Here is a 23,856-nt window from a genome sequence, read left to right on the forward strand (position 1 = left end):
TATAGTTGTCTGTTATATCATGTCAACGATTTCTATCATGTATATGCATGATTTCAATAATTCATAGCATGCATGACGATGTTTTGATCTGTTTTGCTTTGTATGTTCTTCAATTATTAATAAACATGAGCAAAAAAAGTCGTCGCCTTATTAAGTGCTTAAAATCATCCAACCATCTCCATATATATGGCCAAATAAACTCATTTAAAAGTCTTTGTCAACCTACCAATACGTAGTTTTACTTCGCAAATATGCATTTCCAAACTATCTATGCAGCAGTGATTGCGAGTTCATATTTAATTTGTTATTGTAGTTTCATGAGACAAAGTAGCTAGCAGTTTTTGTATATATTTATTTATCTGTCCAAATCCAACTAAGTATTGGTTTATTTCAAAATTCAGAAAGAAGAAAATTAAACCAGGAGATGCATGCATGGAAGGATCCTCAAATGATTGACCTGGCCGGTACTCGATCGATTATGCTGAAGTTGATTTCTTGTTCATTTATTAGAATCTAAAGTGTGAAACAAAAGATGAATTTCATATAACACTGTGACGAGAAATCATGACCTACTTATAACTGAAAAAAAGTGTGAATTGGCTCTACTTCTGCCACAACCCTTGCTATCCTCTTTTCCTATCGTTGGGAAGTCAAGGGTAATAAGAAGATGCTAGAGTTTCATAGGATCAAAGTCATCTTGTGGACTTTACAGTTGATCCTTGCTGTTAACTAAACCAATACGAAGTTATGAACATTCCTTATGTTATCAGGGGTATCCCCATTTTATGATTGATTCAGCGGCGAAGCATTAGTACGTGGGCGTGGAGCCAGTAGCAGCGGTTGCTGAATGGTAATTAACCAGCTGGCCAACTCCACTGTTAGGTCCTATAGCTAGACTGTTGGTTTCTACACTTCAATGTTATACGAGGTTTGCGTTACTGGCCGGCAAGCTTCTATATTACTTTTTTATGACAATTGATCACATTTTTTTAATACTTCTTCGGTTCATAATTGTTGCACATGATTGAATATCTAATGTTTGTTTATGGAAGGGCTTTGATTATCACACATTCATGAATAGTATTTATAATCTAGTTTGCAAAGTTATTCTGAACGAAGCTATAGGCATTGATCAAGCTAGGTAGTGGTTTGGGTTTGATTCTCATCCCCGCTCCAAAAATGCAAAAACAAAAAAACAAAAAAACAGAAAGGAGATACAAATTAATTCCCACTGAACATTGCTAAGGCTGCAAAAGGTCAACGTGCTGATTTTCCAAGTTGAGTAGCTAGCTAGCTCCATGCCTCCATAGTCACAGTATTGCCTTTTTCAATTGTCAAGTCAATTTCCTGGACTCGAGGAAATTCTTCTTATTATGCTCACGGGATGAAATATACTCTAGAAAATTGGCAAAATCGGTTTCTTTGTATCGCCTTGGATTTGATTCATCCACAAGTTTTGGTGATGGGCCAACGGGGCGCATGAAAGGAAGACTGTGCAGAGAAGCCACCGAAATCCTATCTTTTCTAGAGTTCACCAGGACTCTGTGTAGAACACTCTTGTATTTTCCGTTGCTAAATATCTGCCGCAAGAACAAGAACCAATCAGTCAACAATTCACTGTTGAGTATAAAAAAACAAGGCTAAACTTACATAAATTATTACATGAATTTGATGTCAAATCAATGGTATATTGTTTAACTCAAATATATATTATACGATATACATTATTGATCGTCTGCACTATTTATGATCTTAAAAATTTATATGCAGAATGATTTTACCGTCCCTCTTGTTTGGATACGCAATAATAAAGATGTATCGTTCTACTTAACTTTCATTATATTTAAAAATAAACACAACATGACTTTAAATAATGGAACATGTTACCATACCGTAAATAATTGTGGTATCCAATATTGAAATAATTCATTAGTTACTAATTATTCAAACTTACCTCAAGATGATCACCAACGTTGACCACGAAAGAGTTGGCTATTGGTTCAACGGTAACCCATTTATCTTGGAATTGAATTTGAAGTCCTTCTACCTCATCTTGGAGAAGAAGTGTGAGGAATCCATAGTCAGAGTGAGGAGGCATCCCTAGGGTTAGATCAGGTTCTGGGCATGGCGGGTAGCAATTGACAACCATTAGCTGGCTTCCATCTTCGAATTCTTTCAACACCTCATCTTCTTCTGTCGTTTTCTTCTTGGCAGCTGATGAATCCACAAGTCCTAAGCTCTCAAATATGGCCTCCATTAGCATTAGGAATAAGTATTTGGTTTCTTTTGCGTAGGTAGCCGCCAAATTCCTATATATTAGGTAGAAGAAAGAAACAAATAATTAAAAACATATACAGGACAACAGATTGAGCTAGCAAGTGATACTGATCTATCATCTTTTTTAATTTAAATTGTTGGATAATTAAGAAATAAATTAGTTTGCTGAGTAGCTGGTGTAGAGCTAGTGGCCAATTCCTCACGAGCCATATATTAACGACAGCCCCTAATTCTAGGGTTTTATAATAGTTTCTAATTATGCACGCATACAAAGGGAAGTTAAAACTAATTAACCAATGAACAATTTAACTTCAATTGACCAATCTCACATACACGTGCAATTAATACCCGTGGAACTCACATATGAAAGTTCCCAAATATGTTCTTCCATCAAATTTGTTTGTGGAGCATAAAAATATAACTATCCATCAGTGCTTCACTTTTATTTTCTCACTTGACTAGTTAACAGAAAGCAAATCAACTAATGGCAAAATACTTGGGCTATTATCATCATCGATTTATTGTAGAAATTTCGATCTAGCAGTTTATCATTAAGTTAGGATGATTCTGATTAAGTCTAAAAATATTATTATTCCAATCAAATGAAGGGTCCAGAAATAGGTTAGATTGTGACAGGTGAAGACCATAATATATGGTTAAAGTTGAGCTCTTACCTTATGTCGACAGGTGAAGAAGGCCAGTGAGGAAGAACGTCTGGTAGGGGATGGCACAATAGCTTCAAGAAGTCCCTCCAACAAAACACCTTATCCTTGTTCTGGTTAAAGCTAGTTCCATACCGAACTGGAGCTCGCATATCCGAGGACATGTACTTGGCTCTCTCCTCAAACGGTAGCTCAAAGAACTTTGTGCCCACTTCGATCATATTGCTTATAACATCGCTTGGAATGTCATGGTTTACCAGCTGCATTAACATAAAACTGATCATTAATTAATATTCCTTCAAAGCTCGCCGTATCTAGAGTTCTAGACTACATCTTTTAAAAAAAAAATTAACTCATAAATGCTCTGAATCGGTGATCTGATAACGTACCACATACCAGACTTTCAGAAAGAAAAAAAAAGTGAAATTTTCTCTTTCAACATGGACGTAATCAAAACTCACCTGAAAGAAGCCGTATTGTTCACAAGCATTGGCGAGGGACTGAAGGACTTGGGGTCTATTGGGACCCTGCAATTCTTGGAAGTCAATGATGGGGAGCTTAAGATTATTCTTGGTTACATTTGCTTGCTCGTGATTTGTAATACCGGGTCGCTCCAATACGGGCAGTATGTACTTGCTTGGAACTTTGCTTATTCCATTCTCATGCAAGCACTTCACTCCATTCTGGTACTGGCTCTCCTCATTCTCAGTTGTAAAACCTGCCATTGCTGGAGACATGGCCTGAATTGCAGAAACCCTAATCTCGATCGATCAAATCTGCAAGCATAAACAATAAGGATATAGTGTTAATATATTGTGAAAGCAGTGGTTTATAGGGCTTTGATCGTGGGTGTAGGGGTGTGTTCAAAGAAAGATGGGGAAAAAAGGACATGAAATAACTACCTGATTTCCTAAAACAGAAGGAAGGAGTGGGAGAATAATATAGAAGGGAAGAAATGAACAAGTTGGGGTATTCTGAGAAAGTTTTGGGGGAATATATAGCAAACAAATCTGACGACTATCGTGTACAGTAGCAAGTTTTGGAGAAAACTGGAGGACTGACTGGTTCCTTAGATTATAGATACAAATGAAACCGTTGACAAAGTTGGAGTCAGACCACGGGAAGGTGTTGTAGGGACACAAGATTAGAGCATATATCTTAATAATCTCATGTCTTTGTCCTCTTTCCTAGAGCTTTCCATTTTTTCATCGATCTCTCTCTATCTTTCCGGAAATTAAAAATGGCTTTTGGCATGCAGCTTCGTTCAATTAATTTAAGTAGCTATACATAGCCTGGGGTCCATTTCCATCTTTGGAAATGGTCTTTTTATTTTCTCCCAATAATTTCATTTACCTCTGTCTAAAAAATAAATCGTTTTGCTCATTTTCCCCTTATTGATCCAGAAAAAGAAAAAAAGAATTCATGTACTAAATTGTAGTACGTATGAACTAGTATCAAACTTTTCTATTGTCTTTTCCAAAGAAATTGTCAAAGTAATATTTAAGGTCAAAATGATAGAAAAATATTATGTTAATAACGGAGGTGTACCAACACAGACTTTTGAGTCGAGAATAGATAACATCACCAAGTAATGCAATTTAGAATTGATTCACCTATAAACAACAAGAAATTGTAGTCAAAAGTTCGTCCAGCATGCACTACATGCGAATCAAAAACAACAATCCTCTTTGACTCTTAGTGAAGGAATTCACTCAAGCTCTAAATAGATACATGATTTCAATTCCAAATATCTCACAACTATACTGAGCTATAAAATTATGGATCTTCAATTTGTTGAGAAGATAAATCACACATGAGAAAATGAGGACATTGCCTATGGGTTTATAAGGCGTGTTGAGATTTTTTTTTTTCCATGTAATATGAGCTTTAAATCCAAAATCAAATGGCAATAGATGGAGTGACTCAAATCTTTATAAACCCCATTTGCAAGGTCCCCATTTATCCCACCCCATTTTCTTATATGGGATTCATATTCTCAACATGTCTCCGCACGTGTAGCAAATTTTTAAAGCCATACATGTAGATAACTTATATATATTGGGCGACGTTGAGCCTGTGAGCCATGCACACGTGGAATAACCATATTCTGATACCTTGATAAAGTAATATGAGCTTTACTTCCAAAACCAATTGGCAAATGGCAATGGATGAAGTTGATTCAAACTCTTATAAACTCATATGCAAGGTCCCCATCTCTCAACATGCCCCCATGCACATATGTGGTGAATTTTCAAGCCATATAAGTGGACAACTTATATTAGGTGACATAGAACGGCTGCGATGCATTCACACATGATAAAATAATATGGGCTTCACATCCAAAATCAATTGGTAATAAATGGAGTGGCCTAAAACCTTATAAAACCATAGGCAAGGTTCTCATTTTCCAATGTGGAATTCATAATCTCAACACAATTGAGATCCAAGATTCACCTAATAATTAATTAGGTGTCAGACACAATATGCAAAGAAAGCACACACCCCTCACTCTTGAACCACCATCAGCCACCAACACCATATGTAATTCATACTCGCAGTCGAGTCTCAACTATGTAATTCATACTCGCAGTCGAGTCTCAACCATCCCATATATCCTGCACATCAGGATCCCCCATGCTCTCGACCTTTCAATACCACTGTCTCCATATCACTCCACAACATGCTAGCCCATATGGCAACAAACATAATATGCTTTTTTTTTTTTTAATTAAATAAGGGATGATGTGATATTAGCTCCTCATAAATAGATGCTTTAGGGAGCAAGTCTCACCCTCAAACCCGAATCGAAAATTAAGGGTATACCACACTTTGAAAGCCCACCGTCCGTCCCGTTATTTATATTTTTGTTAGTAATAAAGAAAAATACAAAAGAGAGGGGAGGACAAAAGTCAAACCCTAAAAGTACAGACATGAGAAAGAAATAACAAACATAATATGTTAAATATCATAATAAATTTGTGTTTTGAAAACCTCCTTGCTCCACGCCTCCCAAATGAGATCATTCGACATAATCATCACTACCAATCAGATATAAAAACGACTATATATCACACAACTGTGATGTCCTTGATTGAGAGAAAATCACCCACCATCATTTTTTGTTCACCGGTCGTAGGGAAAGGAGGATGAAACACTAGGCTTTGATTGAGTAGGCGGCGAGAGAAAACCCTTTGAGTTTCATTTTCAAAGTTCAGTTTGTTTAAAAAAAATAAGGAATAAATTCACCAAAGGTGTCTGGACACTTAGGGAACTTTCATAATAATACCTAGACTCATTATTTTGTATCAGCGTCGTACCTGCTACCAATTTCGACCACGGAGCCGTTACATTTTATACGTGTTATGCACGTGAGTCACTTAATGAAGACAAAAAGACCGATTTACCCTTAAAAAGTTTCTTTCTTTCTTTCTTTCTTCTTCTTCTTTGGTTTCTTCTTCCCCCAATCAGCAGCGGGCCATTCCGGCTACGTCATAGTCTTGAAGAACACCTGCGCTGCCTTAAGCCATTACGGTCACGGAGAATCACAGCAGACACAACTCACACAGGGGATTACTCCTCCATCATGACTAGCGACCACTGGACTCCACCGCCATTGAGCAACTGCCTCTTCCTCCTCTGCCGCTCAAACACCTCCCTCTGCCTCTACCTCCTCTGCCAACCTTCACTCCAAGCCTGCCGATCAAGTGCGCCACCGGCTTACCGACGATGCCGATGGAGGTTCAGAAAACGAGGATGCAGGGGTTAGGTTGCCCATTGCTGAAGAGGACGAGGATGAAGAAGAAGATGACCATGAGGAAGAAAAATGATTTCGCCGGAGATCGAGAAAGGAAATGGGCTTGATGGGCACGGGTGGGAGTTTCTATGTTTCTTGATCTAATCGACTGGTATGGTTTGGTGTTGGTTGTGGTGGTGTTGGCGAGGAGAAAAGGAGAGAATAAAAGATAGGGTTGAGAGAAGAGAGAGCGAAGAAATAAGAAATTTCTTCAATTTTTTTTTTAATTAAAAAGTGTAATAAGACAATTTTACCCTTGAAAATTAAGTCACATGCGTGACACGTGCAAAATTTAACGGCTCCATGAAGGAAATTGGTTATAGGTACGACGTTGATACGAAAGAATGAGTCCAGGATCACATTGATAACTTTGTAAGTTCATGTATCATTATAGAAGTCCCCTAAGTGTCCAGACACAGTTGGTGAATTTTTCCTAAAAAATAATGCTAGTTTTTCAGATTAAAATAACGAAGATCATTAACTTTGTAGTGCAAAATGACAAATTTTAAAAGAGAATAGCAGCTCATGCAGTTATAGCTAGCTAAGAGTCGTCTCAATGGAAACTGCTATAGTTCTCACTTTAGAAATTTTTTGACTGCCTCTACAAAATCAATGAGGCGCCTCAATGGAAAAGTTCTCGTGTTTCCACACCAGTTGTTCACTTGCAGGACTCATTCTAATGTTATCATTTGCTTATGGCTTGATGTCATCGATTAGGTTACCATACGATTTTTAATTGAAGAGATAACTGCGAAATCTTCTACGATAGGCTAGAAACAAGTACTTCATATATATCTGACACACAATTTCAACAGAGTAGTTTTGCAGTATCTAGATTCAGATTAATCTCTTGGTTTTGGCTTTATATATTTCAAATGACAAAGACTTCCATCATATGCATACAAGTTAAACACAAAGAATCATTCATTCTGTAGATTTGCAAGGACATGTTGCTGTCTATAGAGATACAATGTGAATATATCTCCTAGCCATGTTTCGAAGGATCCAAAGGAAAGACGACGATTTCTTTAGAAGCTTTACTGTTGAAAATCACTGACAAATCAAGGGCTCGCAACATTCAAAGCTTTTGTTGAGTCCACACAAAATTCCCTAACCTAGTAGAGATATCGGCCTTCTATCGTTTTCATTTTCATACATGACAGTTTACTTAATTAGTTTCGGGAAACAATTAAATTGTACGCGCGTTAAAGAAGTATTTCCAAAAGGTTAGAGGTATAATATACATGTGTATACCATAGTATGCTAGGATTATGGCTAAGATGGATGATAATGCTGCAAAATTATTTGGGCGATTGAAGAACCAAATTTGTACGAAATAATTAAAGTTATTAAACTTGTGGGGTGTGGATACTGTGGGGATAAACTATAAAGGCATGTGAACGAATAGGATTCACTACCAAGAACTATGTTCACCGTTTACTATACCGACTGTTTTCAATTATATCAAATTAAAAATCTATATCGTATTTTCTACTATGTTAACCTTCGACAACTAGAGATGACAATGTTGGAAAATTCGAACTTGAGATAATAGTGACGTACTCTACAAATTCTACTACGCACCACCACATGCATCATGGATAATATGGTATATTTTATGTTTTTTTTTTCTTTCAGAAAAGAAATAATTTTTTTTTTTGGTTACAAGAAAAGAAATATTCTTCCTCAATGAATAATAAGTAAGTTTTGGTGAAGGTGATATGAAAAGAGAGGAAAAACAAGAAAAACTCATCTCCTACTACAATCGTAGACTTCAAATTTTTATCAAATATACGGATGGTATGGTAAAAACTAAAACGTTAAAAGCTAGCCCTTGCATGGAGATCATTTCTTGACCCATCAGCCAGTCGTAATTGATCGCGTTGACATTGTGGTATGGGCTCTGCGTTGGAGTCATTGGTCCATTGCTTTGTGACGTCCATAACCCTGCCTGATGCAAAGTCATCACATCTTAACAATTATATGTGCCACGTGGCAGAAAAGTAGAGATGCCACGGTGGCATGTAAATCATTGGCCTGCTTAGGGCAACCAAATATTACTTCTCCTTCACATTGCAAGCATCTAATAATAATACCAAACAAACAAAACACCATAGTAAATTATTTAACAGTACGGTATAAAGTGGTTATAATTAATGGCAACTCTTTAAATATGACAATCTTATCCATGCATATACAGCTGTTAAGCTCAAAGTTCTTATGCTTAATCAAGCGATTATAATTTTTCTAATAATTAAGATAAGCTTAATCAAGTAAACGTGCGTGTGCATAGATATGTGCTTAGTTATTAGAATATGATGAAGTTGCCATATATATTAGCTAGCTAAGCTATGGGGTTGTAGCTAGACTAGCTAATTAGAGTAGTATAACCCAACTAATGTTAGCCTCATATAGACCTTGCTGGCCATAGCCAGGAAGCAGATATTGATTTTCTTTTTAGTATTAGAAACTTGCTAATTGGTTGGATTTATTAGTTGTAACATGATTAGGTGAACCCTAAACAACAACAAAAAAAACCCTAACAAAAAGCCAAGCTCTCGTAGTACGTTTAAGATACCTAGCTTAGCTATATAATAGTACTTCTTATGGTCCTAAGATACTATTATTATTTCTGTATTATTTTTAACTAAGTTCTACTCAGTTGTCCAAACTTATGGTCTGCATTTGTTCCCTACCCTATTCCCTGAATGCATTTCTTCACCTAATTAGCTCACTCTCAATTATGATCCTGTCCTTTGTTCCCTACCATATTTCTTCAATAATGCCTCTTCACTTTCGCTCACTCTTATGATCCTTTAGGCCATGTTTGGCACTTTTTTTTTGGATGGGATAATAGACAATCCCAAGTCCCTAAACTATCCCAAATTTAAATGATCAAACAAGTGAACAAGAGTTGCCTCAAAAGAGACATATATGGAATCCATATCCTTTCGATCATTTGCAACCGCATTTGCCTCTTCGATAGTTCGATATATAGGCTTGAAGCTCATGGACTGAAATTTCTCTGGAAGGCCCTCGTTTGGCCGGTATGAGTGCTCTCCTGGATTGTTTGGTTTGGTGCGTTAGACTAATTGTACAAAATTAGACTTCATTGATGAAAATTTAGTCTATGTTTTGGATATATCACATTAATTGTTACTATTCCATTAAAATGACTTCCATATTTTTAAAAATTTAGTCCACCTTTCAAAGTTTTAGTTATGTAGATATTAAGTTATGTTTAAGCAAATTTTTTGGAGCCTTAATGAGTATATGACTGTATTTGAGTGACAACGTATAATACATAATCTCAGGTATACTAAATAGTTACTCATATGATGAGCAGTTTTATATAGTGGGTACTTGTATTAAACTGGATTAGTGTTGTCCAATGTAATTAGGTCATCGCCCCTATAAGTTTAGAATGATTAAAAAGCTAGCAGCTATGGAGGTAATGGTAGCAATTAATTAATCAATTTTCTAGCTATTTGTTACGTTACTAATATTTAACAGTATTTAAAGCTAATATTTAACTGCAATAGTTAATTGCATAGCAGACCCCCAAACAAAACCCTGGCTAGCTAGTTATTACTGTTTATAACTGTGAAGCACTAGTGACCTAGTAGAAGGTATCAAGGACCAAATTCCTCTCCCTAATGTCTTATATATGTAATTTCCAAGTCAATGCCATTGTCAAAACCCTACCATGCAAAGCAGAGACGACCCGCTTGTGTGTGGGTAGGGGTGACGCCAAGCTCGTTCGTGGTCTAATCACTCTAATGGTGGTTTCGTGCTTCCCCAGTTGAATTCTACTTTCTAATATTTGTCCTTTGCTCCTCATTCGTTGCATTTTTTTCGGTCCACGTCAGCTCCCAATATTTTAATCTCTTTCCTATATTTTCTTTGTTGGATTTTTATTTGGATATATATGCATTATTCAAAATCTGTGGAACTTCCTGATGTGTGGTAGCTAGTTCCGTTTCATATCTAGAAATTAGCTCCCGTTCAAGTGTTTGTCAAACTCGAGCGTCTAGATAGTCATAGGCCGTGTTGAATTCAACTTTTCCGGTGCGCGATGATAGAGAGGAGTACTTTGATTAAGCATAATAGCAGATCATCATTTGATTTATTAATTTGTTTGAAAATAATTCCGGACACTAGTCGATGTTACAAACTTGTATATGTGATGATTCGTTTTAGCGTTCATATTAGGTCTAGTCATATATGTGCTGTTTGGACCAAACCAAGCCGATTTGTGTCGAAGTATTTAGCTACTGACATTTCAGCTCGACTGAGTCGTACTGAGTGTAACATTCTGTCAGTATATCGTACAATATGAGAATTTGCATAACGTCGGTATACCATACTGACCAAATATATCTATACATACCCTCGAACCGAACCATTGTAAATGGGTTAAATTTGGAAAGAGGCAAGATTCGAACCCTCTGACATAGAAACTCTAATTTCAACCACTACACCACAAGTTGTTCTCATATACAAATTCTATGTTTATACACTTATTACGCAATAGAAGTAAAACAAAACAAAAAAGTAAAACCTCATTTTTTTTTTCATTATATTCTTTTTTCCATTTATTTCCTCATCCTCTTCTTTCATCCCCCTTTTCTTTCTTCCAGTTCTTTCATTGTCCTCTTCTTTTATCCTTTTCCTTCCTCTCCTTCTATTTTCTCCATCAACTGAATCATCATCGTCATTAAATCAACATCATTAGATCATCCTCATCTCCAACATCATATCTGTATTTTCATTGTCGGATTTACATCTTCATCATTTGATTCCAGATCCAGCTATCCTCTGAATCTTTGCAATTAGGAATGTGAAAAATATTACGTGCAAAATATATTTAATAAGGGCACATTAGGAATGTGAAAAAAAAATTAATTCGGTAAAATATAAAAGGAAATAAATCTAATGTGGCAACTGAGTTATTGGACCGCAATTAACAAAAAATATTGACCCGGACTACAACCAATATAGGGTTCAGTTTTTGGACTTAAATTCAATAATGTGTGCTTTGGTTTGCTTGGTGAAGGCGCTTTGCTTGAAGCAGTTGGGTCCTCAATTCATTTTTTTGTATCTTTTTTTTGAAAGGGTTATTTTTCTTTTTTATTTATGAGAAATTTTAAATACACTCTCTCAATTACTTAATGCACACCCCTAATATTTTTATCTCATTTTTTCACCAAACTTCCACCTATGCTTCTCCTCATTAAATAAATAAATGAGAAAAACTATAAAAAAAAAAGGTCATAAATTTTTATTTAATAATTCTTTTACTATAATTTTTTTGATTTATAGTGGAATTAATTGTTAATTAATTCCGGTACATGTCAATATGGTAATAACTAATTACCTTTCTTCTTTCTTACATCAATGAAATTTGTATATCGCTAGAAAATTGAATAACTTAACTTTTTTACCGTAGTTGTTCTTTAAGTTTTTTTTTTTGACACAGTAAAAGAGATTTCATTTAATCCCAAAGCCAGAACGGCACGTACAAATAGTCCCCGTATACTTGTACCCTACATCAGTGGTCAAGCAGGTAAGGGAAAACGTGTACCATCCACTAGTACATTGTCGCTCACTTATTCAAGAGCCTACAGTATTACAACTCTCAGATTACACAAACAAAACTACATCGAATCTGCCTTCGTCAATGCACTCAATTGGGGTACTCCAGGAGATTCATTAACTTGGTGTAATAAGAACCATAGCAGTGCAAACTAAAATTGAAATAAAAACTGAATTTAACTTTTCTCCTTGCCCTTAGAAATAGCGCACAGAGAAACAGTAAGGTAAGTCAACCTGAGCCGTTCCAAGGTAGTAGCAGTCTTCTTATTCTTGGGAGGAATCTTATTCCTTGATCCTAAAGGTCTCCCCCGCTTCTTCTTCCCTTCCTTGTTGTCCTGATAGACCACAATCTTTGGCACTAATGTGCCTGCCGAAGTCTCCACCAAACCCAAAGATTTTACAGAGAACTTAGTAGTGAATTCTGGCATCTTCAGTTTCTTAGGAGGCAAAAATAAGCCTCGTCTATCATCCAGCAACTCAGGCAACCTTTGCTTAGGCTTTTTTGGAGAGACATTTGGGGACGCAGGCCTGTCCCTCTTCTTCAGCAGGTTCTCCTCCACCGAAACCACTGCCAGGCTATCATCAGAGCTACCCTCTGACCTATTCTCCATATTCCTCAACACTATGGCCCTCTTCTCCTTCCTCGGCTTTCCAAACTGCACCTCAGAGAACAAAGAACGCACTGCAGGCGTTGGGACATTCAACTGAAACTTGAAGGTTGCATTCCCCAGTTGAAAACGCCCTTCAGCAAAATTTAATGTCGAGGACCCAGCCCTAGTTGTAGGCTTCAATGGCGCTGAAGCATTTGCAGTACACACTCCAGTTTCATGATAGATCAGCGCACAAGTACGACAATGACCAGTCAAATTTTCAAAGAAAAAAGAGATCTCCTCTTCAATACCTGGAGCAATTTGCATCCTCTTCTTCAAGAAAAGAGGTTTAGTGATTTCATGCGAAACCCTAACCCTAACTTCCTTTTTGTACTTGAACAGCTGCTCATCCATGTCAAGATATTTGCCCGCCATCGAAGCAATATTCACGATGTTCGCCTTCACCTCAAACAGCGATGGAATATCAGTGATTCGGACCCAATAGATGATGGATCACAGATCGACCCTATCAATCGGAGAAACCCCATCATACTCTTGTAATATCAAGGGAGTCCGGTTATAGTGCCATGCTCCTCCCTTCAGAATCTTCTTACAATCTCCACGAGCATCAAAGGAGAACAACAATCGATCCTTTGGTTTCTCCTAGATCTGGAAAGCTTTCTCTAGTACCCAAATCCGCCAGAAATGGTGCCTCACCTCCCGGATATCCACTGCCTTGGTGGTCAGAAAACTACCGAGTAGAAATGCCTGAGAGGCGCGCTTCACTGGTCCAACAATCATTTTGGTGAGATCCACCACTTCATCATCTGCAAGTGCCATAGAGGATGCGAAACTTGTTGTCATACTCTCGATGGACGTCATGGATGATGAACGAAACACGTCAAGATGGACGCCACATAAGGGTATATTATTGCAATATCGTGACTGCAGTGAAAACTAGGGTTTTTCTCACAGAAAGAAAAACTGGTTTTGTATATATCAATGGAAAATTAGTTGTTCTTTAAGTTGAAAAACTTGATGCCTCATTTAAAAGATTCAATATATATGTGAATATTTTCATGATCCATATAGTCATGGTCATTTATGGCTTGAGATGAATGATAAATCGTTTTGATTTGATTCAAAAAAAAAAAATAGTCATGGTCAATATTAAAATTGGTAAAGAACGAGTTATGGTAGTTGTTTTGCAAACGAAGTGATTGGTGATGATGTATTCATGTATCCAAGATATGTTTGATGGTTTTATAACCTCTTTCAATATGTTTCAACCAATTTCGTTGTTTGCTAATTCTTCATGTGGACTACAATTATTTCATTTGTCATTGACGTTCACATATATTCTTGAAGAAACATTGATTGTATATCATGGCGAAGAGGAGAAAATTGAACCTGCAAGAAAATATTTAATTAATATTTTGATATATAAAGTACTTAATTCTTATTTTATTTTTGTGAATATTTTTATTAATTTTTTATTTATTTATTAATGAAGAGGGGTATAGATGGAAGTTTGATGACAAAAAACTATAGAGGGTGTACATTAAGAAATTTGGGAGGATCGGGGAGAGGGTGTATATATAAAACTTTTCTCTATTTATTTTTTTTATAAGCTTTTGTTCTATTTTATTTAAGAAAATTTTCTTCTGCTTTTGTTCTTTACTTTTTCGCTTCCGTTATCATTTTTTTTTTCCTTAAGTATTTTCATAGAAAGTTATGATTAACAATATCTCATTTAAATTTGAACTTTAAATTTTCGCACTAGATCTTAAATATGCATCTCTTCTCTCAACTCTCTCGTGGGGTTATATACTCTAACTTAAGGTCAAAAGACTGAAAATTATGATAGTCTTATCGAAGTCATACGATATAGCTAATGACGTACAAGAGAAGCCAAAGAACTATGACATCATTTCAGTGGCCTCCTTGTAGTTACCACTAATATATGGTCACTAAATGGGTTTTCTGACCAACAATTTGCTATTTTAAGTGACCACTTCAATGGTCATTAATGAGAAGCACAGAAGCTGCAGTTATGCAGTACACTAGCATGGCCGTCTCCTGCAGTACTTGGAGCAGGTTCTGATGATAATTCACATATAAGACGATGGGAACGACCAATATCAGCCCCAAGTCCACCATTGGATACCATGAATAAGATTGATGATCTTCCTGACACTTTGCTGGTTCAAATCCTCTGTAGACTTCCTTGTAATATATAAGTCGGCTTTTCAACGCAAGTGTGTCTCGAAACGTTGGCTCACTCTCATGTCTGATCCTTATTTTGTTCGGCGCTATGTGCGTTTCCAACATGTTGAGCAAGCCTATCGGAGGTGGTCTACTGGACACATATAGCACATTCTTTCCATTGTGCGAAACAAGCAATCTTCCATTGCATTTCATGATCCCTAGCTTTTTTTTTGATGCAAGGAGTAATAGCAGAGGAGCAATCTCTCTAACACTCCAATTTATAAGCTAAAAATTGCGAATGACAATGGAGGGGGACCTAATCAAAACCTCCAGAATAAACAAACAAGTCAATGAAATCTAAACTGTACGTGGAATACCCAAAACATCACTCTCAAAGAACGACAAGAGAAATGGAGAAGGCATATCTCACCATACTTGTTCCGACAAAGATGTTCATGATTAGCTAGATCCCTAGGTTGTTTTAGAGCCAAAGAAGAATTGGAGTCCCAATGTTAACCAAAACCAGTTTTGTTCGGGATGTGTAAATGGTGTAATGACTTGGTTTTGTGTTGCTCAACCTTGTATGATCTAAGTGATTTCTACATATGCAATCCATTAACCAAGCAATGGGTTGCTCTTTCTCCTACCGTTTATGATTACTTTGGAAACCTCTGAAAACACAAGAAATTTAATGAAAATAAAATTCATTAAATAAATCGGTCAATCTTTGAAATTTTGACGAAACAAGCTTAGTTGGCACATGGGTCATACAAAAGGTACATGTGGCTCATACATCACCAAAATTATGTGAGATTCGAGGATGACACATCTCAAAACACGAGTGATCCATTGATTGAATGACGCGGAAACATCAATTGTGGAAGCGTCAATTTATCGCTAATTGATTGTTGCTCGAGTTAAGCATTTAAAGCGGATCAATCATATTAAACTTATTGATCTTGATGAAAATCAAGCATCAAATACAAATATCGATCAGATTAAATTGTTTAATTATGATTGAAATCAAGTATTAAATTCAAATATCAATTAAATTAAATTGTTTGAGTCTGATTGAAATCAAATATTAAATAAAATCATATTTGATTGGCTTATTCCTTAAATAAAAAGTAATTAAATCAATAAATTAAAACTGATTGATTTAATTACATATTTACGGAATGTGATTAATACTATGTCATCAATGCATTCCAAATTATGGGAGACGACCGACAGAGGGACGCAAGCAGATGAAAGACACATCTCCAAAGCCTAGAAGTCTCCCAAGCTCGTGAAGAACCATCAAGCTGACAAATAGTCTGTCTCTTCACCCCACCGACTTCAGACAAACAAGGGAAATCACCTGCAAGCTCAGAAGTCGTCAAATTCGCGGAGAATCAACAAGCACCAAGCAAATGTGCCGATTCATCATTCATCCCCTACCAAAGCTGAAGAACGCACACCACGTGACACCACTCGTGGCCCAAACCCAATCAAGATCAAGCCTCTACAGCCCTTGGTCAATCGTCTTCCTCAAATCGTTAACATAACAAGAAGTTAACACTGCAACCGTTTGATTCACGATCAAGTGCTTGCCACCCTTGGATCAAATCAACGTCAGAGAAGATTCTTGTGAAAGAGCATCTACAGAGATTGTAATCCTCAAATTCATTAACAAAATATATTATTTTGTACACGTGTCATTCTTTCATTCGTCATAGGAAATTCGTGTTTACAACCTCAAAAGAGTAAGGGATCGAATTAAGGGTTCATCTGTGAACCCTACTACAATTACCCAGAGGAATTAGGTGATGATCGTTATCCTAGTCATACTAGTTCTATACTCAGTGTTCAATATACGTACGTGGAGAGTTGTACAATTAAGACCGTTATCTTCTCAAGTGCAGATCTTTTCTTTCGAAACTGGTGAATATATGGAGAGAGTTGGTTTATTCCTTACGCTTTGACGGGCTCTTCATCTCTGCTGTAAGCCTTGCTTGCAATGGATTGTTGTATGGGCCGGTTTGGTTTACTTAATCATGGAGGTATAGTGTAATACTGTAATTGAGGTGGACCTGTTTGGGAGTACAATCAGTTTGGTTAATTAAGGTGCCGTTTGAACTTCGATATGTATCTAGGTGTTTGCCGAGGCCTGAGGGTGTCTTCAGTTGTGCCTGCAATAGGTTCATGATGATTCAAGTGTTTGGGAGTCGAGAGAAGAGGTAGACAACGCCAGAGGCAATTAAATTGAAGAAATGGTATTCGATAGTCAAAGGGTTCCCTTAAATCAGATGATTAAAGATCTATTCTTTGATAACTGACTTTCATATAAGCTTGAGCAAAGAGGTATACTAGGTTTCCACCCAAATAATGAGGATATCCTGGTTTTTGGTTTAAGTGACTTCATTGTCATGTGCAATTTTCGTGTTAGTTCCCCAAACTTGCAGTCCATCAGTTTCTAAAATGGTCTACCCATTTGTGCTTCCATGGTGGCCAACACCAGTTCCTAGGCTCTAGATAAGATTCAGTTAATTTCATTTCTCTTGCAGTTATCTTATGCTTCTCAGTGTTGTTATGTTCTAGTAATTTACTTGTAGCATTTAATGGATATTAACTTATATATCATTAACATGACTGGAAGAGACTGATATAGCAAAATTTAATTGGAGATGTTTTTTTTTTTATAATTATTTTTCAAAAGAGGATCAAAGGGTTTCACTCCTGCCCCCATGGTGACTCGAACCCATGACTTCGTACATAGGTAGTGGGTGCTCTAACCACTGAGCTAACACCATTAACAAGTAATATCTCAACCAACTTAACCTCGTGGTATTTGTCTTTCCAATATCGGAATAACTGTCAGTTTGAATCCCTCATCTCTGTTTAAAAAAGCATTATGTGAATTGGGTATGAACAGCGAACAAATTGATTCTGAAATAGTGTCAGAGTTGTATCGAAGGCAGATGCATGAATGTAAGCTGAAAGTGTAGCGAGCAAATGTTGCTGCTTTGCTTGATGGGTATGAAATAAGGATGGTATTGTTATTAAAAATTTAAAACTCCCTAAATTGGATTGGGGTAGGAACAATTTTGGGTGATAGTAGCAAATTGGTCTTGAACTCTTGATGTTAATATTGGCCAAACAGTGAGATCCAAGGAACACTAAGAATTTTCAGAACAATCAAAATCTGAGAGAGGTGAATTTGGTTCATTTTAGTAAACTTGGATATTGGTAAAGGCATCCAAGTTTAGATTGAAGAAGTACAAGTCCTGGTTTTCTCCGTGTTTGAATGAACCAAGCACTGCTAAATAAATGAAAACTGAAGGGACAATACCAATAATGCATCATTCTTTCATGCATCAAGTTCAAACTGTTATTTGCAGCATCATATTCGTATATACTAAAAGTAAATTGCTTTAGGAGCCATAATATTATTATAATTTACAAAGACAGGTTTACAGCTTTGAATAAAGATTTCATCTTCACAAAATGTATGCAAATTTATTGTGTTTGGAATCAAAACCTTAGTTTGCAGGAGGCAATAGTGGGTCTTCTGAAGCGTGAGACTTGTTCTGTTTTCTTTTCAAAGCTAACAGAAGCCAATAGAGAAAACCAGCAGAGAAGAAGCTAACAAACCATGCATTGTTGTAGATGATCACAAATGTATGTGATACTGAAGAAAGAACCCCAACTTTTTGCAAGAAACCTGGAACCACGGGCAAAATCCCAAACACAAGAGCTGCCATTGCTGGCAAATTGTAGCCTCCCGTATAGTAGTAAGCGCCATAAGGACTTTGTGTGTACAAGTCCTTCATGCTTAAGTTTGTATTGTGGACAAGATAGTAATCTGCGAGAATTATGCCTCCAATTGGACCCAACAGAGCAGAATATCCAACAAGCCATGTGTAGACAAAGCTCTCACTTGATCTAAGAAGCCTCCATGGCTGAAATGCAATTCCAAGCAAAGCTGTGAAAATAGCTCCCCTTCTGAATGTGAACTTCGAAGGACTAAGATTGACTAGCGCATTTGCTGGTGCCACAACATTAGCTGCAATGTTGGTGGTAAGGGTAGCAAGGCTAACACCCAAAATGGCTAGGAATATTGTTGTTACCCCTCCGATCTCACCAAGAAGTTGGATTGGATTGGATATGACACGCCCAAAAATTACCTCAGTGGAGCAGGTTACAGCTAGGCCAACGAATGTGAATGCCCCCATGAAGATTGGCAGCCCCGCCTGACCGATGACCTGATCAGTCTGGCTCTTGGCGTATCGGGTAAAATCGGGTATGTTGAGAGCAACAGTAGCCCAGAAGCTTATGTTTGCAGTGAGGGAAGGAAAGAAGAGGGACCAAAATTGTTGGGATGTTAGTTTGGAGGATATGGAAAGCATGTGGCTAAAACCACCAGCTTTGACATAAGCCCAAATTACTAGGCAGGACGTGAGTGTGATTAGAATTGGAGCAGAGTATTTCTCAAGCTCTCTGATTCCATCCATGCCTTTCCAAACAATGGCCGATTGGGCAACCCAAAAGACAATAAAACAAGCAAACTCTAATGGGGATGTGCCTAGCCATGGCAGGAATTGAGACAAAGAGGAACTTTTGATTGAACTTGGTAGTAGAAGGAAAATTGCTTCACCACCGATCCACGTCTCAATTCCATACCAACCACAACCTACCAAGGCTCTAAGAAGAGTTGGGATATGAGCACCATGGATCCCAAATGAGGATCTAGCCAAAACCGGGAAAGAGATGCCATATTTAGTGCCTGGATGACCGGTGAGGATCAGTGGGACTAGTAGTACTACGTTGGCTGCTACAACTGTGGCAATTCCTTGCCACCAAGCCATTCCAAGGTCAACTAGACTACCAGCCAAGTAGTAAGTTGGCACTCCCACAACAAGGCCAACCCAAAGACTAGCCAATTCCCACCGGGAAAAACTCCTCTGGTCCGGCGTTGTGGGCTTGAGATCGTCGTTGGTGAGCGTGGGATCGGCTTCAAAGTCATCGAATTTGGGACTAGGAGTGGATTGGATTGAAGCCATGGTGGTGAAAATGGGGCTTCTAAGAGTAAGATGATGATGAGCTTGTACATGGGTGGTGTGGAACTTGGCAGTTAAGTTAGTTGGCAGAAAAGGAGAGGTCAGAAAGCTAGAGCAGGGTCTTGGGTTTCTTGTTATTGCAGGAAAGGAGGGATGGACATGAAAGCTGAGACATTTGGGCACCATGATTCACTGGGATTCCTAATGACTCTGGAATCTATGGTATCAGTTTGAGATAGATGATGAGTGGTTGCTATCAACCAATGAGAATTGCTTTGTTTTTGTGTGAATGAATGGGGTTCCTTGGAGTCTAAGTCCCACAAGTTGACTATTCTATATTTTGAAATTTGGAATCTTGGATCAAATGACAGATCAAATCCGCAACTCTAAGAATCAAATGACAGAGCAAGTCTGCAACTATAATATATTTTATCTCCTTAATCAAACATTAGGAAATTTCCAGGTAACCTACAGCAATGTACTTTCTTTGTTGAAGGGATTAAAATAACATACTTTCAATGTATCAGCATCCTTCTTACTTTGTTACAAGTCAGGAAGTTACTCGTAGGGGGAATTTGGAGTTCTTTTTCTAACTCTACTTTCACTATGCCACGTTTTTGTTAAGCGATTAAGCAAATTATATAAGCTGTATTATATATAGCACCATCATATCGGTTCTAACAACAAAATTATTCGATTAAGTTGTTCCCCAAAGCCAATGATGCATTAGTGGGTGTCCAAAGAGAATTGGAGCTAAATATGTAACCACCCACTATCACACATATCATGTTGAACCACCTTAGTGTTTTAACCTTAATGTAACCAAAAGTAAAATCAACAAAAACGGGTCTCAAATCATGTCGGCAGATCTTAAAATGGGAGCTAAATGATTTAAGAATTGAACACGAATGATGCATGAGTAGTGGCAAACTACCAACAACCAGAATAGGAACCTTAAGGTGTCCAGGGATCATGAATGTGTAGATAGAAATCATAGAATCACTCATTTTGCTCAAGTCGTGGAAATATTAGGGTCTACATCCCCTTATTCTATCGTTTCTTTCGCCTTGGGACAAAAGCTTCATTGATTTGTAGTCACCGAGACAAAGTTTCAAAGAAGACTCACCTGTTGAATGACGATAGTTCTATAGTGCTCTGGAGCCGAAAGTAGTCGTTTGAGTATGAAAACAGAAACAATGAGCATCTCTCCGCCGTTTGACATGGATTTCAAACATGAGCGGCTGCAACAGAAGCCATGAATCTCTATCCAAACGAATGAAGACAGAGTCCACACCGACAGCCAAAGTTATACGCAACAACCTTGTGTGCTTAACTGGTCAGCATCCACCATTCCAACTCACAGAGCACAAAAAGCCACTGAAGACGGAGCTTCCGTAACCATATGGGGGCACCAAGTCAAAGATTATTGGATAATCTCAACACAGAACCATCTACTTATCACCCGTGAATCACTTACCTGTCCCTTAAGCAATCCATCTGTCCAAAATCATATTCAAAATTAAAATCCGGTTGGTGCTTGGATATCTCCAAAAGACCAAATCTTGGTTGTCTGCATCACCAAAAATAATATTCATGTCCACTGTCATAGTTACACTTGGGCGACCTGTAACCATAAAAGCGGAGCACTCTCAATGTCCACACCAGCACTGGGTACGTGTAAGCCACTTGAAGCACTCAAAGCGGATCAAAACCCAGCATAATCGGAACAATCTACGAAATCAAAGTGCTACCCTTTAGTCTCTTATATATACGTACACTCAACCAAGTGTCATAGCGCATATATAGTCCCACAAAACTCTCTCTTCTCTCGGTCATTTCGTCGAACGCTTTCAGAAACGAGCTTGATTTGCAGAAACCCAGAAGTGAAATGAGCGATGGAGGACGTTGCATCCAACTTCCAACCTTCTTCACGGTCCTACTTCACACCCCTTTTGATTTCCATGGCCGGAATAGTCTCCACTACTCTAGCCGTAATAGCATACCATTTCATAGTGACGAAGTTTTGCTTGAGGCATAGGCGTAGGCAGAGACAGAGAATACTAGAAGGATTCTCTAATTTCTCACCGCAACCGAACCCCAACAACAACCAAACTGGGGTAGATGAGAAAGTCCTGAGCTCTATCCCAATTCTCTCTTACTCCACAAAAGACGGACTGACCGGTCTAGATCAGAGCGAGTGTGTGATCTGCTTGGGTGAGCTGGAAGATGGTGACATGGTGAGGCTTCTGCCCAATTGCAAACATCTGTTTCACAATCCATGCATAGACAAATGGTTCTTGGCACATACAAACTGCCCGGTTTGTAGGGCACCTATAGCCGCGCCCATTAAAATTGTGGAGCCTTTGCCTACAGATCAAGAAACCCGAGATCAAGAAGTTCGAGATGAAGCCAGAAGCGTTGAATGTTCTAATTCGAATTCGTCTCCCCAGAGCCATGAGGAGGAAAGGGGACTACTTGGCAATAATGCAACCACTGTTCAATTGCCAAAAAATGGTTTGCTAAGGAATTGTGTGTCCCTCAAGGTGTTGCCTATAGAAGGAAGTAATAAGCAGAAAAGATTTGTGAACGGGTTGGAGAGGTCATTGTCTTTGGATCTGTCACATATCCTCATCAACGTACAGAGAGAATGTGGTGATTATCACAAGCCCTCTTCATCATCATCACCATCTTCTCCTTCTTCTTCTTCTTCTCCCCTGGCGAAAGCGGTTCTTGTAGAGTGTGGATCATTCAGGGAAAGATCTTTAAGACAGTTTGATCGGATGTCTACAGTGTTAATAAGATCACTTTCGCAGTTGCGGGTAGGGCAAAGTAGCAGCACCATGGCTAATGGTCATGAAATTCTTCCTTGTTAGGAGGATGTTCATCTTTTCTTTTTTGTTAAATGACTTTGCTAGGAGACTATTTTCTTTGTGAAAGTAATAAGCGGGCCAGGATCACATTATTCATTCATTCAATCCAAAAAGAGAGACATTATGCATTTTTTTCCTGGACTCCAACAATACTAGACACCTTTTTTTTTTTTTTTTTGGAGTAAAAAGTTCATCCATTCATTATAATTTAGCAAGCAGTACAAAAACAATGTACCCCTAAAGGTCATCATAAAACGTCGTTTACAGAGTACCCAAAATCCTATTCTAACTATAGAATAAGAAGCCAAATACCCCAAGTACACCCACCTTTTAAAGTTACGCACTTTTATTCTAAACAAGAGCTAAAAACTCCAAAGGTTTGAAAAGAACAACAGAGTTAATAGTTCCTACGACCTGAAGAAGAAGTTAAAGAGTACTAGGAGAAGAGGATGCAAAATCACCCTCAACTCCATCACCTTCTGTATCCAATGCCTCAGCCTCAGCAATAACCGCATCCTTGGACAAGCTACCTGCGGACTCATGCACAGCACCAGAGTCAATATGACTCTTCCATTTGCGAGATTTCCTCTCAGGCAGCTCCGGATCCAAAGTCCTACCAGCCTTCGGCTTATTCTTGCTACCTCGAGGACGACCCAACTTCTTCTTTTTCTTGGGCGAGATTATAAGCTGCCCATTCTTATGTTGTAATACCAAAGCGATGTTTTCATCCACTCTAAGACCAGGAGCTGGAAGCGACACCATCTTCTTACCCGCATTGAGCAAATCATAGCTCGCTTTTCTCTTGGTACCAGCAGCAACCAA

At 37.9% G+C, this 23,856-nt stretch overlaps 3 protein-coding genes across 3 annotated transcripts; 1 reads left to right on the forward strand and 2 right to left on the reverse strand.

Moving 5' to 3' along the window:
• Positions 1-1,029: 1,029 nt before the first annotated feature.
• Positions 1,030-4,022, reverse strand: LOC112192805 (probable 2-oxoglutarate-dependent dioxygenase SLC1). The gene is made up of 5 exons (XM_024332678.2): positions 3,842-4,022; positions 3,401-3,715; positions 2,952-3,199; positions 1,955-2,309; positions 1,030-1,580 (listed from the first exon to the last, which is right to left on the reverse strand). The coding sequence occupies exons 2-5, from the start codon at positions 3,674-3,676 to the stop codon at positions 1,335-1,337; spliced, it is 1,125 nt and encodes a 374-aa protein (XP_024188446.1). The 5' UTR covers positions 3,677-3,715; positions 3,842-4,022; the 3' UTR covers positions 1,030-1,334.
• Positions 4,023-18,448: 14,426 nt separating this feature from the next.
• On the reverse strand, positions 18,449-20,721 carry LOC112193904 (purine-uracil permease NCS1). The gene has a single exon (XM_024334167.2). The coding sequence runs from the start codon at positions 20,348-20,350 to the stop codon at positions 18,647-18,649; it is 1,704 nt and encodes a 567-aa protein (XP_024189935.1). The 5' UTR covers positions 20,351-20,721; the 3' UTR covers positions 18,449-18,646.
• A 959-nt stretch (positions 20,722-21,680) lies between these two features.
• Positions 21,681-23,164, forward strand: LOC112192730 (RING-H2 finger protein ATL5). The gene has a single exon (XM_024332589.2). The coding sequence runs from the start codon at positions 22,060-22,062 to the stop codon at positions 23,035-23,037; it is 978 nt and encodes a 325-aa protein (XP_024188357.1). The 5' UTR covers positions 21,681-22,059; the 3' UTR covers positions 23,038-23,164.
• Positions 23,165-23,856: the final 692 nt, after the last annotated feature.

This window comes from Rosa chinensis, chromosome 3 (genome assembly GCF_002994745.2).
Source record: "Rosa chinensis cultivar Old Blush chromosome 3, RchiOBHm-V2, whole genome shotgun sequence".
Lineage (NCBI taxonomy): Eukaryota > Viridiplantae > Streptophyta > Magnoliopsida > Rosales > Rosaceae > Rosa > Rosa chinensis.

Bases quoted from the DNA above. Each gene is read 5' to 3' on its own strand.
- LOC112192805 (XM_024332678.2), bottom strand. From the start codon at position 3,676: ATGTCTCCAGCAATGGCAGGTTTTACAACTGAGAATGAGGAGAGCCAG. The intron at 3,200-3,400 runs GTGAGTTTTGAT...ATGTTAATGCAG, and splicing joins AACAATACGGCTTCTTTCAG to CTGGTAAACCATGACATTCC. The intron at 2,310-2,951 runs GTAAGAGCTCAA...CCTAATATATAG, and splicing joins TCTTCACCTGTCGACATAAG to GAATTTGGCGGCTACCTACG.
- LOC112193904 (XM_024334167.2), bottom strand. From the start codon at position 20,350: ATGGTGCCCAAATGTCTCAGCTTTCATGTCCATCCCTCCTTTCCTGCA.
- LOC112192730 (XM_024332589.2), top strand. From the start codon at position 22,060: ATGGAGGACGTTGCATCCAACTTCCAACCTTCTTCACGGTCCTACTTC.